We start from the raw sequence: 17,460 nt of genomic DNA, 5'->3' as shown, positions 1-17,460 counted from the left end.
ATGGCCAGCGATGTCTCCAGCAAATAACAGCATACACCCAAATTTGCATGCATAAATGATGATCAGGAGTTGTAAACAAGGGCCCGGCGCGACTCACACATAATAAGTCTTGCTTGAATTCAGCCTGGATCTACCTGAAGAGAGGGACATGGACAAGATAAGAGTTAGAAGGGGGGACAGAGATGGACAGAGGGAGCGAGATGTAGATATATCTGGAGTTAGAAATGGAGGGAGAGAGGGGTTGAGCTGATAGTCCTCAGGCATTGAAATTGTTGTCTCAGACAGTTTCCGCTCGACTGCCAGTCCCTCCAGTTTTCCCATGTGTGTAGTGTGACAAATGAGGTCATTCCTCAAATACAGAGCCAACATCCAAGATATATATATATATATATATATATATATATATATATATATATATATATTATATATACTGTATATCTATACTTGTACGCAAACAGGCACACACGTGGAAACGGCTGCACTCTTAGGATTTGCTCACTTACATTCCCAAAAAGGCCTACGGCTTCTCGGCTAATGATCCAGCCGGCATCCCATGTCTTTGCTGTTATTGAGACATGCTGCTATGCTATTCATCCATCATGAGGGTTAGGACAGTTGAAGTGGCCCCCGCACTCTCCTCCTTAGCCCCTGCCCTCGCCATTTTCTCTCTAGCTTTCATTACATCCTATATTTTTCCCTGGTGTGCAGGTGGCCTTTTCAAAGGAAGGGGTTCAGTCAACTAAAGCAATTGCAAAAGTAATCCAAGGGCCTTGCTGGATCACACGCTCTGCATTTTTAGCATTGTCAGTACTAGTAGGCAGTCGGTGTCAGTCAACCACAGCCTTAACCTGCTATAACTCTTAGTTTGTGCATCACCTGGGAATGAAAGGCAGTCGGGATCGAGACTCAAACCCTCGACGCGCTGTCAGGCATCAGAACCTTTGTGGATTGCGCCCGGGACCACTAGGCCAGCAGGCGCCCCATCACCTGGCAATATTAACCTGTTTTGGAAAGATCAGGATGCCCTGTGTGTGGATGCTAGCATGGTGTGTGCGCTCAGCATCAGCTTACCTCTTCAATGTCATGTAAAACTGGTTGTCTCAGGTTTTCCATAGACTTCATTACTGTAAATCTAAGCTTGCCACAATTTACCCTGGAATTGATGACAAGTGCGATAGATGTGCCTTATCACCGGCAACTCACACTCATATGTTCTGGTCTTGTCCCAGACTGGTACACTTTTGGACTGAAGTCTTTGGAGTGCTATCTGAGGTATTCTCGGTTCATTTGGAGCCCTCTCCCCATATTGCCATTTTTGGAGTACCGACGGACTTCCAAATCCTGACCACAAAGAAATTGAACATATTGGCATTTGCCACCTTAATAGCAAGACGTAGAATACTGCTGGGGTGGAAATCACCAATCCCCCCCTCAGTCGCTATGTGGCTCAAAGATGTGATGGGTTTCCTAAAATTAGAAAAAATCAAATTCTCACTTAGAGGCTCAGTTGAAAATTTTTTCTCCTATTGGCAACCGTTTATTAACTATTTCGAGAACCTGGAGGCACTCCCAACAGATCAGCCTATACCTTAGACACGCTCATTGGTTTGCTCAGTATTTGTTTGATCAAATATAAGAAATATACATTGTGCAGGGACAGGATCTGTAAATGTTCCGCCAACATAATACCTGTCTACAACTTGATGAGGATATGTGTGTATCGAACAGTTATACCCACTGATGACTTTACTGTGAATTTTTCATTTTTTTTCTCTTTTTGTTTTTGTTTTTTTTCTATTCACCTTAAATGTTCTGTGGACTGATAGGACAATGACGACAATGGGGGGGAGGGATGGGTTGGGGAGAAAAAAGAAAAAAGAAATGTCTTGATTATACTGTAATGATGTAAACCCATTGTTTATTTGATATTGACATGAATAAAGATATTCTAAAAAAAAAAAAAACTGGTTGTCTCCTCCCCTTTGTCCCCAGAGGGAGGCCAGCCCTTTAGCCATGTGTGCAGAACTAGCCTCACTCGTTTGTGGGTTTCGGGGGAGTTTCAAAGCAGTATTGTGTTTCCAGCCAGAGCCTGTTTTTCCAGATTCAATGATGACGATGTTTGTCATTGCCTGGGACTCTCACACTGCCATTCCAGCAGATTTTAATCATCGCAACCTACGGCCCTGAGAGCCACTTGTCTTGACACTTTAGCAATCTGAATTGTATCCTCGTGTCACCGTCCCTGACAACCAGGTTGACATGGCAATGAAAGTATTGCGTCACAAAGCCTACACCTACCTTCTCATTGGGTGTTCATTACACATGGGCTGACATTATTGAGACTCGCAGTTACTATCAAAACCTCCACCGGCTGTCAGTCAGTCAGTCTGTCACGTCACGTCACGTCACGTCACGTCACACTTTTGCCCTACTCATATCTCCGCCACCGTTGCCCCAATCCGTGCCAAACTTTGAACACACACTCCTTGGCTGCCAAACCGCAACCACCACCCCTCATTTCTCACATGCCCCTCTTTTAGCGCCACCATGAGGCAGATTCTTGCAAGACAGATTTTTGGACACTACTCCTACAGATTTTGCCCTAAAATAACGCAAAGGGGTACACAGTATCTCTACAGTCATGTCATCAAAATGCATCTGTCCCTTTTCCCATATTCCCTCCTGATTGGATGGCTACCATTGCCTGCTAAAGTTTGTGTATGCGACCTGACGGTCGCTTATCTCCCGATTTAGGGAGTCTTACTGGTAGCTATGGGAATGGATAATGTTTTCTATTCTACTAATTACTCTAAGCATTAAAGACGAGGCTTACAGTACAGGGCTTATGGTGACCGTGACACACAGACATCGGACTGGTTTGACCCTAGTCGCCTGAAGATGTATATTATTTGTCATCAGTTCGACAAATAATCCAGCTAGTAGTTTTACAAATATACTTTGAGGTTGGTTGTAGGGTTGTTGTGACCATGCATGAATGTGCATATGAGTGTGTATGAACATGGCTATGTACTGCAGATGTGTGCATGCATAAGTGTGTGAGCAATGGATGTGGCGTGAGAGAAAAATGGTACCGCAAATCCAATTGGCTAGTTCCCCGGGCCCTACTGGATCTCTCGGGGGGGCTTGACAATGTGCATCACCTGTACATGGCTACATATGATAGGCCTACATACATACATGTACACACACATGCACACACACACACACTGCTGCAGTATGAAATAATATGCCATCCAAAGCCCTAAAGCTCTATAATTATATAATTGTCTTTTTTCGATTAACTGTCGACCTTGTCAATACATGTTAACATCAGTTCTGCATCTTTCTCATCTGCCTCACATCCAGTAATGTTACCTTTGTTTGTTGCTGAATTGAAGCTGCTGCAAAGTGTCTGACATCTGATTAGAACTTGCCTTGGCAGCTCTGTGGAATTAAAGGTCATTAAATGATGTATTATGTATTGTCTTGATGTTACAATGCTATAATTGCGGCGCCAATCTCTTATTGCACAGAGATCGTAGCATTATGGGTAAACAAAGCCCTCAAATCTCATTAAGTCCCCTTAAGCTTAAGCTCAGGTGTCAAGTCAACATTCAAAAGTAATAATAATAGGTGACCTCATCATGCTTTGATCGGGTGTGTTGCGGCAGTAAGTCAAGGCAAGATTATTTGAATAGCACATCAAGAAAGCAATTACATTTGCTTCACACAAAATATCAGCAGTGAAACATTAAGACAGAGCAATAAGATGCTACAAAAGAAACACAAAAGTACTTTTGAATGCAATAAAAACGAAAACTGCATTTATCAATATAAAAACAGTAAAAGGTAGCGGCAAATTGAAAGGTCTTTAGCCTTTATTTAAAAGAACAGAGTTGTAGCCGGCCTGCAGGTTTTGGGAGCTTGTTCCAGGTATGTTTTTAAAGGTATGTGATGCATAAAAAATGAATTGCTTCTCTGCGTTTAGTTCTGACTGACTCTCGGTTCAGAATGCAGACCTGTACCAGACAACCTGAGAAGTCTTGATGGTTCTTGATGTAGCACAAGATCAGAAATATATTTTGAAATGTATTCTGCTCCCTGCTTCAGCATGGGTGGGTGGAGGTGGGTAAGAGATACAGTAGAAGACAAACTGGTGAGAAGTATTGGGCTACCCTAATCGCCACATCCAGGAGGACTTGAGCCTGGCTGTTTCCTACCAGCGGGAGGTAGGCCTATTAGCTGGAGCCATTCAGCTTCAACAGCACCACTGGATTGTTAGAAGAATGTTATAATTACTTCTAAGAAATGTCCCTCCAGTCACCAAGCTGTGTCTATCTGGCACTGGGTCATTAGACTGGAGAGCTATGGTCCCCATGGACTCTGTACTGTACCATGGCATGAGTCAGATTTCGATAACAGACACATGCATGCACGCACACTTAAAGCTATAAAAACCCATCTTTACCATTTGTTGTCTTGCACTCTGAAGCGTCATTGGTGGTGGAACAGGTGGTCGCCAGTGGCAGATATGGATTACCGGTAGTTGAGACTTTAGAATTGTTGTGGGAATATGAATTTGCCTTTAGTTTAAATCTTTACTGTGTAGATGGGTGCATGCTTCGGTGCGTGTTTCATAGTCCTGTTTGGCCCATAATCCAGTAATGTGCTGTTGATGCATGTAACCTTACTCTGCTCTGCCATGCCATTCATGAATTTGGCCCGTAAGATGTCTTATGCAAGCGAGAAGATAAAACATTTGACATGATGATTGCTTTCAAAAGCACTTATCTTGTGTCATTGACATCCCTTTTCAAACCTTCTACAGTATATGAAATGCTTTGGGAAAAGGTGCCATTACCATTTGTATAATGTGCACAATCATTCAGCCAGTCACACACATTCCCACACTGACAGCAGAGGAAACCATGCAAGGCACCAGCCTGCTCCAGCAGTTAGGGGTTCAGTGTCTTGCAACCAGGAGGAACTTGGGATCGAACTGGGAATCCTCAGATTCCAAGTTTCCAAGACTTCCTCTGAGCCACTGCCTCTCCCCACATGCGCACACAGCCACACAGACACCCACGCTCACTCTTATACTTGGACTTTGGTCCTTTACAGCTGGTAAACATGGACTATGTAAACATCCCAGTAGCAGTCCAAACTGAAACCAAGTTCTTTTGTTTGCAATGCTCACAGCGAACACAGTCTCACTACTGGAAGGCCCACCGCAGCACCGTGACTTTCCATTCATATCTAACAAGACACTGAGAATTGACCTAGAAAGGGGCCTGTCAGTCTTCTATGCAGTTTTGCGGAAAGGCCGGTTCTTATATTCAATGTGAATATCAATTGGGGGCTTAACGTATTACAGGAACAACCGAGCCGGAGGGCATCATCTGACCGGAGGGCACAACTCGTAGCTGCCAATCACGGTAGATTACCTCTGACTCGCCTAGCTCAAATTCAACATGTAGACTACGGCCTCCTCTGACCAGATCCCGGAGTCGCATGACAGCGTACTTCACTGTGCCGCTCGGCCCATGTGGTCAAACAGTCACATGATTCTCATCACTGCGCCAGCGCCTGGCCACATGAAGATGCAGCAAAACCACATCTGTGCAACAAACAACTACTTTGAAGTTTGAAGTCGCTCATGCTTTGAGATGACTCAGAAGAGAGCCCTGATGGACAAGAGCTTTAATGGTTAGAAATGCTTGTGTGAAGCTCTGAATAGAAGTGGATCTGTTTTCCATGTATAGAGGGTACGCGCGTGACATCATCATCATACCCGGAAGTTATGCGGGAACGCCTGGCAACGAGTGGCAAAAAAACTACTTTCTTTCCTTGACAGCCCATACATCCAAACAGAAAAGTTCTATCTGATGGCATTAAACAACGTTAAACGACGTTCAATCGGACAAGATTGATGTGTTTTTGCTTGGATAAGCAGGTGTCTAGATAGTAAATGTAGCACAGAGTGAGAAAGAGAGGCCTTTATGTATTTATGCATGCAAAACCAATGTGTGTTGTAGTAGTGATAGGAGGGACGTTTGTGAACAAATAACTTTAATCAAATTACCGTATTTCAATGCTGTTATTATGTTAATCTTCAGCACTCATAATTTCTTGTCTCTTTGAATAAGAAGAATAACAGAAAGCTTTGTCTTTGAGCAAAGCTTTCCCACCTCCCTAACTGGAGTGATCAGGCTTTTGCGGCCCAGGCGCCTACAGTAGGCTCTGGAACCCTGAGATTCTAGGGCTGGCAACATCAGTGCCTTCGCAAATCGCTTCTGAAAACACACCTTTTATATTAAGTGTTTCTCTGGTTTATCTCCATTTGAAATTGTTTATTCATTTGATTTATTTGCTTTGTTGTTTGCTGTTTTTTACACTTGTAACTTTGTTTTGAAAAGCGCTACACAAATTAATATTTTGATTATCTTTAGTCTTTTGCACTGATTCTGCCTCAGCGCCAGTAAAGGAGAGTAGAGTGAGTCACACCCATTGCCTCTCAAACAGTCTCTAATCGCTGCCTTTAGGCCAAGATATCTTCTCATAGATGAGGCTGCACCGTTATTAATGCTCTGGGGCATTATTATTCATTCAACATAATTACACAACTAAAGGAAATGTCTCTCCTGAGAAAGGGAGTTAACCAGGGGTGGGCGAATGTAGCCCATTGTTCTCTTTGTCCTGGTGCAAACCTGAAGCCGAAAGGAAGCATCTTGAAGGATTGTGTGTGTGCGTGCGTGCGTGCGTGCGTACGTGCGTGCGCATCTCTGTATGCATGCATGGCTTAAACAAGTGCACATTCTTGGCTCAGTTAGTCTGGCCATTTGTCTGCGAGCGCTTGCATTTGAGCAGCCATGTGTGCATTTCAATGGAGTGCGGTGTGAATGTCATGCACTGGGCCATCTCTGCTCCCTGCCTTTGTTCGTCTCTCATCTCACTGCTTCCCTCTGTCCCCTTGCAAGTGTGTGTGTGTGTGTGTGTGTGTGTGTGTGTGTGTGTGTGTGTGTGTGTGTGTGTGTGTGTGTGTGTGTGTGTGTGTGTGTGTGTGTGTGTGTGTGTGTGTGTGTGTGTGTGTGTGTGTGTGTGTGTGTGTGTGTGTGTGTGTGCGTGCGTGCGTGCCTGTGCACGTGCGTGCGTGCTGTCATATGGTAATTGTACTGTATGTCGCTGTGTGTTCAGAACGCAGTCGAGGAGTTTGCTTTAGCTTGCTGATGAAAACACCCCACCTCCCCATTTGATTATTTCCAGCGTTTCCCAACAGATCTCCCAGGCCACTCTAATTCCACGGCCTGCTAATTTCAAGGCTTTTTTCCACGCATGCCTATGTGCTGTTTTCTTCTCTGTTCCCTCCCCTCTTTCTCTGGAGACAGGTTAAAACTGAATCTGGAGCTTTGTGTGTGTGTGCGTCCGTGCGTGTGACCGTCTCTGTCTTTGTGCTCCTGTGGTGCTTGATTTCCTGCTTTAATTTGTGCATGCTCACGTCTCCCGTCGTCTCCCTGCCATGGATGATACAGGTCGTTAGGTGTAGGTGCTGGTAGGGGAGAACTCAAACAGAAATAACCAACTATTATTTGCAGCGGGGGTCATATAGGGATGGGACGATAGGCGATATTATCATTTATTGTGATAAAAAACACACACAATAATCGTATCGTGGAGATTTAATTTATCGTGATATTGTCCTCTGTCATGCACTCGGATCAATTCACCTTTTATTTGCCAAGCTGCATATCCGGTACCACTTACACCCTCTATAATTGGTAAAAGGTATTTATAATATATGTACTTGATACAGTCTTTTTTTCACTCTATCAAATGTCTTTGCCAAAAAACAGCTGATCTACAAGCTCACAAAGCGCCACATTGTGACGGGTTGTGAGCTTGTAGATCTGCTATTTTTTGGCCAATGTTCCGCCCCAGGATAATGGATTTTGATGATTGTGATACTATCGTAAATCACGATTTATTTTGTCACAATAATCGTGATATGAAATTGTCATATCGTCCCATCCCTAGTGTACAGTACAGTACGTGTGACTTCCTACTGTAGTATAGTGTTTATACTTACTGTACAGTGCTGTAGTAGAGTGTTTGTATGTGATGTGTGCAACTGTGCAACCCGCTGTTCTGCTCGTGGAATGGGATCGATCCCTGGCTGTGCTGCTATATTAGCATTGACCAGCGTTGTCCAGGATCAGCCCCCCCCCCACCCACCCCCCCAAACTCCACCCACTGCCCCAGTCAATAACGCATTACACCAGGGCCCCTCAGAGAATTCCTAGAGATGCACTTCTGTTGAAGGTCAAGCCGGGAGAGGCAGCTCTGCTAATTACTGACTGTCAGTCGCCCCCTCATGGGGTGGCATGACACAGAACCTCCACCACCACCACCACCACCACCACCACCCACATCAATGAGCTGACAGCTCGGATTTATGCACAACCATCAGAATGATGGGGTACATTTCCACCTATGTGCCAATGTATCAGTGGTTCTCAAAATTTTTCATGTCAAGTACCCCCAAATGAATATGTATTTGGCCACGGACCAAATACATCTGAAAATATCCCCCATTCCATACAAGATTTGTTGTTAAAATGTTTCAAAAATATTCCAAACTTTTCACACTTTTTCAAGAAAAAAGAAAGAAAGAAAGAAGCAGGACTACAAGATCACAACACTAAATTACATAAGGCATTGTGAGCTTGTAGACTGTCTATTTTCTAATTGCGGTATAGGGTGGTTAAACTGATCTTGATGCAATATTAACTCATTTAGCTGGGGACCCCCTAAAACACTCTCAGGGACCCCTGGGGGGTCCTCGGACCCCACTGTGAGAATCACTACTTTCATTTTACACAGAACCCCCAATCTCCACTGTGCCAACAGCTCTTTGTTACGCACGAGAGCATGAAGGGGAAAATGTCCACCAATCAGACTCTTCTGCCTCATTCTCTCCATCTCTCCCGACCATCTGATCTGCTCTGTCATTTATTAATATCCTGGTCCTTTCCCACTACTTTAATCTCCTGTCGGAGGACTTTTAGATGCCTCAGAGAAAATCATGGTGTAATTATGATGGGTAAAGACTTCCTGTCTGCGTACGGAAACTCTGTGCACGCCGTGTACAGCGGCTGTAATGTGTGTGTGTGTGTGTGTGTGTGTCTCTGCTGTGTGACTAAGAACTTCCCAGAACTCCAGCAGTTACTCAGCACAAGGCGGGCCAGCGATCATCACACAGCAAGACCAAGTCTGAAGGCCTCAGAACCGGGGCTCTCTATTCCAGCCTGTTGGCAGTTTGGCACTAAACAGTGTGGATAATACTATTATGGCATGTGGCCCTTTGTGATCCAGAGCACAGGGAGAGATGGGGAGAGGCACAGAACATTCCCGTAAGTGCATGCCTGTGTGAACAATAGTCCTTTATATTTGTCCAAGACCGGTGTGCAAGCTAGGTGTCAACAGGAAAACAGCCCACCATTGAAGAATATTAGTCATCCTTAAGGCTAACTTGTAAGCCCCTGAGTGATTACAGAATAGGCTCTTCATTAGCAGTAGCGCCAAGCTGAATCTTTGTACGTTCTGGTCGTCATTGTAGTTTGACTATTGAAAACCTATTTGAGGCCTAAGTAGGTGCCGTGGCCAAGCACCTAATCCCTAGGACCCCTATTGTTATTGTTAGTTTTATTATTAAAGAAGAATTACGGACTAAATCGCTTTCTTACCTTTTATAGTTGTTATTTTAATAATCAAAACAAGTTTGAAGTGAGCGGTGGATGTGAGCAGTTCATTTCGTTAAGCTATACCTTGTGTGTGTGTGTGTGTGAGGAGTGTGTGTGCGCGCGCGTGTGTGTGCGTGGCCGTGTGTGTAGCATTTCATTTCAAGGTTGTGTGTGTGTGTGTGTGTGGGGGGGGGGGGGGGGGGCTCACAGGTCGCCTGTGTGTGTGACTCAACAGCGCCACTTGTTCACCCAGGCCTGCCACTGGTCAACCAGCGGTATTGCAGCTTACAAACAGACACAATCAAGCATAGGAGACGGTGTGACCACTGCTCAGAAAAACTTGTCCTGCTGCTCCAACAACAGGAGCAGCAGGGCTTATGCAAATAATCTGCTGTTTATAAACACACTGATGAGCTAACATGCAGAAATGACTGCAGGGTTACGTCATTGTTGAGATTCTGCCGTAAACCGGTTCACTCGCGTTCAAAATCTCGTCTAGCGACACTTCTGAATCCTATTGAATCCAATAGGACGTCTGTTTTTAACTGAGCTGAAATGCTGACTGGAACATGCAACATAGAACATTATGAAAACAAGCCACAACTGGAAATAGTTTTCTGTTGGATAAGCCAAATATACATTGCTGTCTACATCTGAAACGAACTAAATGGCCCTATATAACCTATAATTTATCCATTTGTAACCCATTGCTTCCATTTGTGCACTCGTCCATGAAGTTAGTGGCCATGTCCATAAGACGTTTTTAATTGTTTACAACGGTAGCTCTACACCGCGCTTGTGCATTCACGTTTTGGCATTTTTATATGCTTGCTGACTGTTGAAATATTTTCAACTTGGGCGTTATTAGGCCTGGCGTTTTTGGCTGGGAAAAAACGCCTCGGTGGACACGTCATATGGCCTCTTAACCAGATTTGACTCGGTAGTCTTTGCACGTAGCAGAACAGTAAAATCAGTTTGGTTGTACTGTACAGCACCTGTCAGAAGCACTTTGGAGCCTTAGAGGCTGGGGTGAGCGGGGCAGACACAGCTGTCCTACAGACTCAGCCGTGCCCATATCCACCCCCAGATAACGAGGCCTGGCTCAACCTCACCTGACCTGGAGTAATTCACCACAGCTGTGCAGGCGTCACATTCAACTTGCATACACAGTAAAACCTTGTAATTCAGACTCAGGATTCAGGATTTTTCTCCTCAACGTTCTAATGCTTACAGTATGCTCCATTATATAATGTGATGGTGTTGCTTGCTGGAAATAGTAGACACCCCTGACAATTAAGTATAAATTGGGCTTAAAGGTAGGGTAAGTGATTTCATTTAATTCAAATAATAATAAAATGACTAAGGAGATGGTGGTGGACTTCCGCACCTCCAAGATAGTCCCCCCGGTGCCAAGCACCATTAACGGTGAGGTGGTTGAGCTCGTGGATAACTACAAATTCCTCGGAGTACACCTGAATAGTTCACTGGACTGGTCGGACAACGCGCAGGCGATTCACAGCAAGGGGAAAAGCAGGCTGTTCCTCCTGAGAAGACTGAGATCGTTTGAAGTGTGCAATAGGATGCTACAGATGTTCTATCAGTCTGTCATGGCAAGTGTCCTCTTTTTTGGCATAACATGCTGGGGTGGCAACAACAGAGCAGGTGACACGTTTAACCTAAACAGACTGGTGAAGAAAACTGGCTCTGTCGTTGGGTCCTCTCTGCAGGGGGTGGAGGAAGTAACCAGGGTGCGCACTGCGAAGAAGCTAGATTCCATCTTGGAGAACTCCTCCCACCCCCTCCATCTAGAGATCACCAGTTACTGGAGTAAGAGAGGAAACGACCGCTTTACCTACCCAGTACGGAGATGTGAGAGATTAGGAAAATCTTTTGTACCGGCTGCCCTTAAGCTGTACAACGAGACACATTACGGTCGCTTGAAAAGGTCTCCCTTCCTAACTTAGACTTACGGAACCATTGCTGTATTGACTTTGACCTCTAAGGAACTATTGCTGTATTGACTTTGACCTCTAAGGACCTTCCAGGAAGAGTGCTCATGTGCGCCTTGCGGTGACACGCTTCCTAGTTTCTTCTTTTTTCGCACTGATTTTTGACACTGCACTATTAGGTTGTTAGTGTTGGTAGTTTCTGAGTATTTTTGCTTTGTTTAACAATGACAGTGGGATACTTCTTTGCACTAACTAGCATTGACTGCTATGGTCTCTTTTGCAAGACACTTTATGTATATATACTTATATATTAGTCGCCCCCTCTATTGATGCACCTTCTCTTTATTGGTACTGTACTGCTCTTGTCTTTGTTTTGTTTTTTTCCCTCTTATCTATTTTTTCTTACGTCTCTGTAACTTTGTAAATAACTGTATACTGCTGTGCTACTACTGGACAACTAAACTAAATTTCCCCCTTGGGATAATAAAGGTATCTATCTATCTATCTAAATGGGTCCATGTTCTGAAAGTGCTAGTTAGTTGTGTTTGGTCCATATATTTGGTCCATGTTTTCAGCTTTATCTCCTAAAAAAAGCAGTTTCAAAAACTGTTGGGTGACACGTTTTCCTCCAATCAGGATAGAGTGGGCCTTCCTCCAATCATGGTTGTGTGGGGGCGGGTCTTGCACGCACCAAGGCCTGCCCCCACTTGATCATTATTGGACGAAGGCCCCTGCCTGTCACCTACATGAAAACTGAAACTGAAACTTAAGTGAAATCACTTACCCTACCTTTAAAACTGTTTTGACTGACTGTTGAGCCAAGACACCCGCTTGAGTAGTGTCAATGTTGTGCCTTGAGCTTCACGCAGTACCACTTATCAACCTTTACTTTCTAAAACAAAACATACAGATTGATCAATATATTTACAAAAAGAATTGCAAGATTGCAGCTTTAATTTAACTCTGAGGTCCATTTGATTAGATTTGTACACTTTGAGTTTACAATTCATTGTTAAACGGTAATTACTATTATCAGGAATAAATGCTGATTGCTGCTATGCCCACGAACACTGATGAAAACACTTCAGAGCTTTGAGTGTCTCTTAGCCCCGTAGACAGCCTTTGGGACTTGGTTAAATCAATGGCCTATCCAGTGTCATCTAATGGAGTTCATTAAGGGTGAAACAAAAGGCTCATTAGGTGGCCATCACTACCGTCATACGTACGGCCATCGCTGACGTACCCTACAGAGAGATGACATATCAGTCGGCCATCTTGGGGCCACGGGATCTCTGGGCCTCATAGTGGTGGGACGCTCTGTGGTGCAATTAGACCTCTAGAACAGGGGTTTTCAAAGTGGGTGACGGGGCACCCTGGGGTGCCGTGACGGCAGCCCAGTGGTGCCGCGAGATAATTTGATAATATATGGTATTTATTTGGACAATTAAAAACAACTATTAAGGAACATTTTATACTTGATTTTAAATCTTCAGTCAGTTCTAACCAAAATAGCTATTATCTCAATGTTTTCCTCGCAAAAATTTGCCATAAATATAAGGTGCCAGGAGCGAAAAGGCACCCCTACATTCATTAAGATAATGTAGGGGTGCCTCGGATGAAAAAAAGTATTTGTAGGGGTGCCCTGGGCCAAAAAGGTTTGGGAACCCCTGCTCTAGAGAGTCAAAGGCATGTCAGTGCTGTGTTACAGATACTGTAGTATTATTACATTGAGACTGTGCTTTCAGAGACCGTGGAGAAACCAGACTCTAAAAGCATATGAACCTACTGTAGGGAAGTCCCCTGAGTGCACATTAAACAGGACCATGGACCCATCAGACCAGGACCTTTTAACTATGCCTCTGTCACATGGTTGCTCACTGCTCGTATGTCAGCATGAGGCTGTAGCCTTTGGTCCTCTCTCTCTGTTCCCCTCTGGAGTCCCCAGGAACATGTTATTCACAGCCACATCCATCAGGATATCAGTGCTCCCCTTACCCGCTGTGTTGTGTGTGTATGGAGGGGGGCTTGTGTGTCTCCAGATGGCTGACCTGTCGATATAGCTGGACAGGGGGGCGAAGGAAGGCTTCTGTAAATCCAAGGCCGACGCTCCCAATCATGCCTTCTATTGATCTGTCTGGTAACTAACTTGCATGGCTGCAAGGCAATGCAACACCAGGCAAAGCTGCTATACCTCGCTTTAGAGTTTTGTTCAGCCTCACTCTGTGGTTGTTAGTTTTACATTTTTATATTAAAATGTAAACACATTAAGAAAAAAAGATTACCGTTTAAGGAGGTGAATCACATGCTTGCTCTTTTAAATCGCATTCCAAAATTAGTAACCTCACCTTCACAGACGGAGAGAAGATCCCATCTGCCTAATAATAACTTTGAGTCAAGAGAGATAAATGCTCAGGGGGATAGCCTTACGTTCTGCTATCTAAGCTCCTCTTTCCTGACTTTTTCTTCCGCTATTCTTTTGTCTTTTTTATTCTATTCTCAACCCGGGTTGTCTGCCGACGAGTTTCTTCTAGTTTCAATTGTTTCTCCCTTTTCTCCCTACCTCCGTTTGCTTTGATCGCTTTGGATGGAGAACAGCTGGGGTGTGGGACTGGGTGATTGCGGGGTTCTGGATAGTCGGTGATGGGAGACACGGGGCCACATGCCCCAATACCTCCTGATCCCTTTATATAAGGAGGGTGCAGACTGGGGTTGGGTCAAAAGCTGAAGATAATTGGCATCGGGGGGGGGGGGGGGGGGGGGAGTGGCTGTTGGGCCCAGAGAGAGGCGAGGTGGGGGTGGGGGGCCAATCTGTTGCTGTGTGTGTGTGTGTGTGTGTGTGTGTGTGTGTGTGTGTGTGTGTGTGTGTGTGTGTGTGTGTGTGTGTGTGTGTGTGTGTGTGTGTGTGTGTGTGTGTGTGTGTGTGTGAGAATGTTTGTGTGTTTCTTGTATGTACATGTATGCATGTATACAGTATACAGTAGGCTACTTTAGTGTAGAAACAATTACATGTTCTCATAGGTAAAATAAATAGAGATTGGTGTAAAATCTATTACATATTATTGGGGAATAACTTGTTTTGATCAAATGTAGACGAGTCTATATTCATTGTTTTTAGGAAAAATGTTTTAAAGCTTGTGAAGTTTGAAATAATACTTCACCACCATAATTCCGTTAATAAAAAAACCTTTAAAGCATTGCAATAAATGAATCTGTTAAATGTAGCCTTATTTTGGCCATTTGTCATTATAGGTGAAAATTCTAAATCTAAAACAAAAACATTTTATAAAAAAAAAACACATTTTGTACACTTAGATTTTTTTTGTTGCTATTTTATATACATTGTTATGTACTGTATGTACTCTGTATATGTATTATTATGTGGAGGCAGCCTTGCCAACCCTGTTTCTGTGTGTCCATACATCTTGCATCAGCTCTTATATTGGGAGTGAGCCTGGCCAGTAGCGTCTATTTGTTAGATTGATGTCTTGAGGCCATAGTCGATGTAGAACGTGATCACAAGGTTTGAAATAGAAATACCATGTCTGCCTGCGGCTCAAAGGCCAGTCACCGCCGGCAATGAACTGCAAGAGAATAACCCACTGGATTTGTTTTGGATTTGGCCAATTTCTGACGAGATTTCAGTAATCCCTAAAGAGATGCTGGTTTTAAGCCTTTGAGAAGCTGCAGAGCCACAATCTGGTCAACTGATGACACAGTGAGCCACAGGCCCTCACTGTGTCATCAGTTATCTGCAGCAAAGACTACCTGTGCCTGTCTGTGTCATCAGTTATCTGCAGCAAAGACTACCTGTGCCTGTCTGTGTCATCAGTTATCTGCAGCAAAGACTACCTGTGCCTGTCTGTGTCATCAGTTATCTGCAGCAAAGACTACCTGTGCCTGTCTGTGTCATCAGTTATCTGCAGCAAAGACTACCTGTGCCTGTCTGTGTCATCAGTTATCTGCAGCAAAGACTACCTGTGCCTGTCTGTGTCATCGGTTATCTGCAGCAAAGACTACCTGTGCCTGTCTGTGTCATCGGTTATCTGCAGCAAAGACTACCTGTGCCTGTCTGTGTCATCAGTTATCTGCAGCAAAGACTACCTGTGCCTGTCTGTGTCATCAGTTATCTGCAGCAAAGACTACCTGTGCCTGTCTGTGTCATCAGTTATCTGCAGCAAAGACTACCTGTGCCTGTCTGTGTCATCAGTTATCTGCAGCAAAGACTACCTGTGCCTGTCTGTGTCATCAGTTATCTGCAGCAAAGACTACCTGTGCCTGTCTGTGTCATCCGTTATCTGCAGCAAAGACTACCTGTGCCTGTCTGTGTCATCAGTTATCTGCAGCAAAGACTACCTGTGCCTGTCTGTGTCATCAGTTATCTGCAGCAAAGACTACCTGTGCCTGTCTGTGTCATCAGTTATCTGCAGCAAAGACTACCTGTGCCTGTCTGTGTCATCAGTTATCTGCAGCAAAGACTACCTGTGCCTGTCTGTGTCATCAGTTATCTGCAGCAAAGACTACCTGTGCCTGTCTGTGTCATCAGTTATCTGCAGCAAAGACTACCTGTGCCTGTCTGTGTCATCAGTTATCTGCAGCAAAGACTACCTGTGCCTGTCTGTGTCATCAGTTATCTGCAGCAAAGACTACCTGTGCCTGTCTGTGTCATCAGTTATCTGCAGCAAAGACTACCTGTGCCTGTCTGTGTCATCAGTTATCTGCAGCAAAGACTACCTGTGCCTGTCTGTGTCATCAGTTATCTGCAGCAAAGACTACCTGTGCCTGTCTGTGTCATCAGTTATCTGCAGCAAAGACTACCTGTGCCTGTCTGTGTCATCAGTTATCTGCAGCAAAGACTACCTGTGCCTGTCTGTGTCATCAGTTATCTGCAGCAAAGACTACCTGTGCCTGTCTGTGTCATCAGTTATCTGCAGCAAAGACTACCTGTGCCTGTCTGTGTCATCAGTTATCTGCAGCAAAGACTGGGGTGGTAGTGGCTCAGGGGTAGAGTGGCAGCCTGGCAACCGAATGGTTCCCAGTTCAATCCCGGGCTCCCCCAGAGTTACTGTATAAGTGTCCTTGAGCAAGATGCTGAATTTCTTCCGATGAGCAGGTTGGTGCCTTGCATGGGTTCCTCCGCAATCGGTGTATGAATGTGTGTGTGAATAGGTCACCCAATCTATGTAAAGGTAGCTCTGCACTGATTCGGCGGCGTTTCAGCGACAGAAGAAGTCGGAAAGCGTCTGCTGCCGACAAGCTGCCTTTGTGACCCGTTGATGAAGAACTGAGCATGTTCAGTCGTTTGCCGTCCTCGTTAGCCGTTGATAGTGATTAGGGGAGGAAATACTCCACTGTAGAGTGGACCTCTAGTCTGCTGCTGGTGCAGAAGCCAGAGATATTTTACGGACACACATTTGAACTACAGTAGATGCCATATTCTCAATCTCTCAATTCCTAAACCAATCGATCAACTCCAAAGCAAAGCTAGCGCTAAAATGCTTTGAGTTTCTTTCATCCGAGCTGAGATTGTGTTGCCACCAGGGCAGGAATTTCAGGGAGGCCATGAAGTCCATGGCTGTCGTTGCCCCTTGGCTTGGCCTTGTGCCCCTCCAAAAAATGTCAGCTGACTATACTACTTTCTCCTCTGTCTCTGTCTTAGTTGTCAATAGTTGCCACATTAATCAGATTCTGTGAGTGAAACAAGCGACCAGCTCTACAAAAACAAGCCCAAAAGAAGCGACCAGTTTCACCACTTGAGCCCTATTACATCAGCTATT

At 44.6% G+C, this 17,460-nt stretch overlaps 1 protein-coding gene across 2 annotated transcripts in view; it reads left to right on the top strand.

Moving 5' to 3' along the window:
* Positions 1 to 17,460, top strand: part of magi3a (membrane associated guanylate kinase, WW and PDZ domain containing 3a) — a 173,586-nt gene that overhangs the window by 17,506 nt on the left and 138,620 nt on the right. Inside the window, exon 1 of one of the 2 annotated variants that reach the window (XM_080733752.1) lies at positions 9,276 to 9,407. The exons of the other annotated variant lie outside the window; for it this stretch is intronic. Coding sequence (XP_080589878.1) covers positions 9,383 to 9,407 — 25 coding nt within the window. The 5' untranslated portion in view covers positions 9,276 to 9,382. Of the gene's footprint in view, positions 1 to 9,275; positions 9,408 to 17,460 lie in introns of those variants that run through there. 2 annotated transcript variants of the gene reach the window in all.

This window comes from Nannobrachium achirus (genome assembly GCF_963921795.1).
Source record: "Nannobrachium achirus genome assembly, chromosome: 9".
NCBI lineage: Eukaryota > Metazoa > Chordata > Actinopteri > Myctophiformes > Myctophidae > Nannobrachium > Nannobrachium achirus.
The sequence above is the reverse complement of the archived record's forward strand: the minus strand, read 5'-3'. Positions and strand labels throughout refer to the sequence as shown.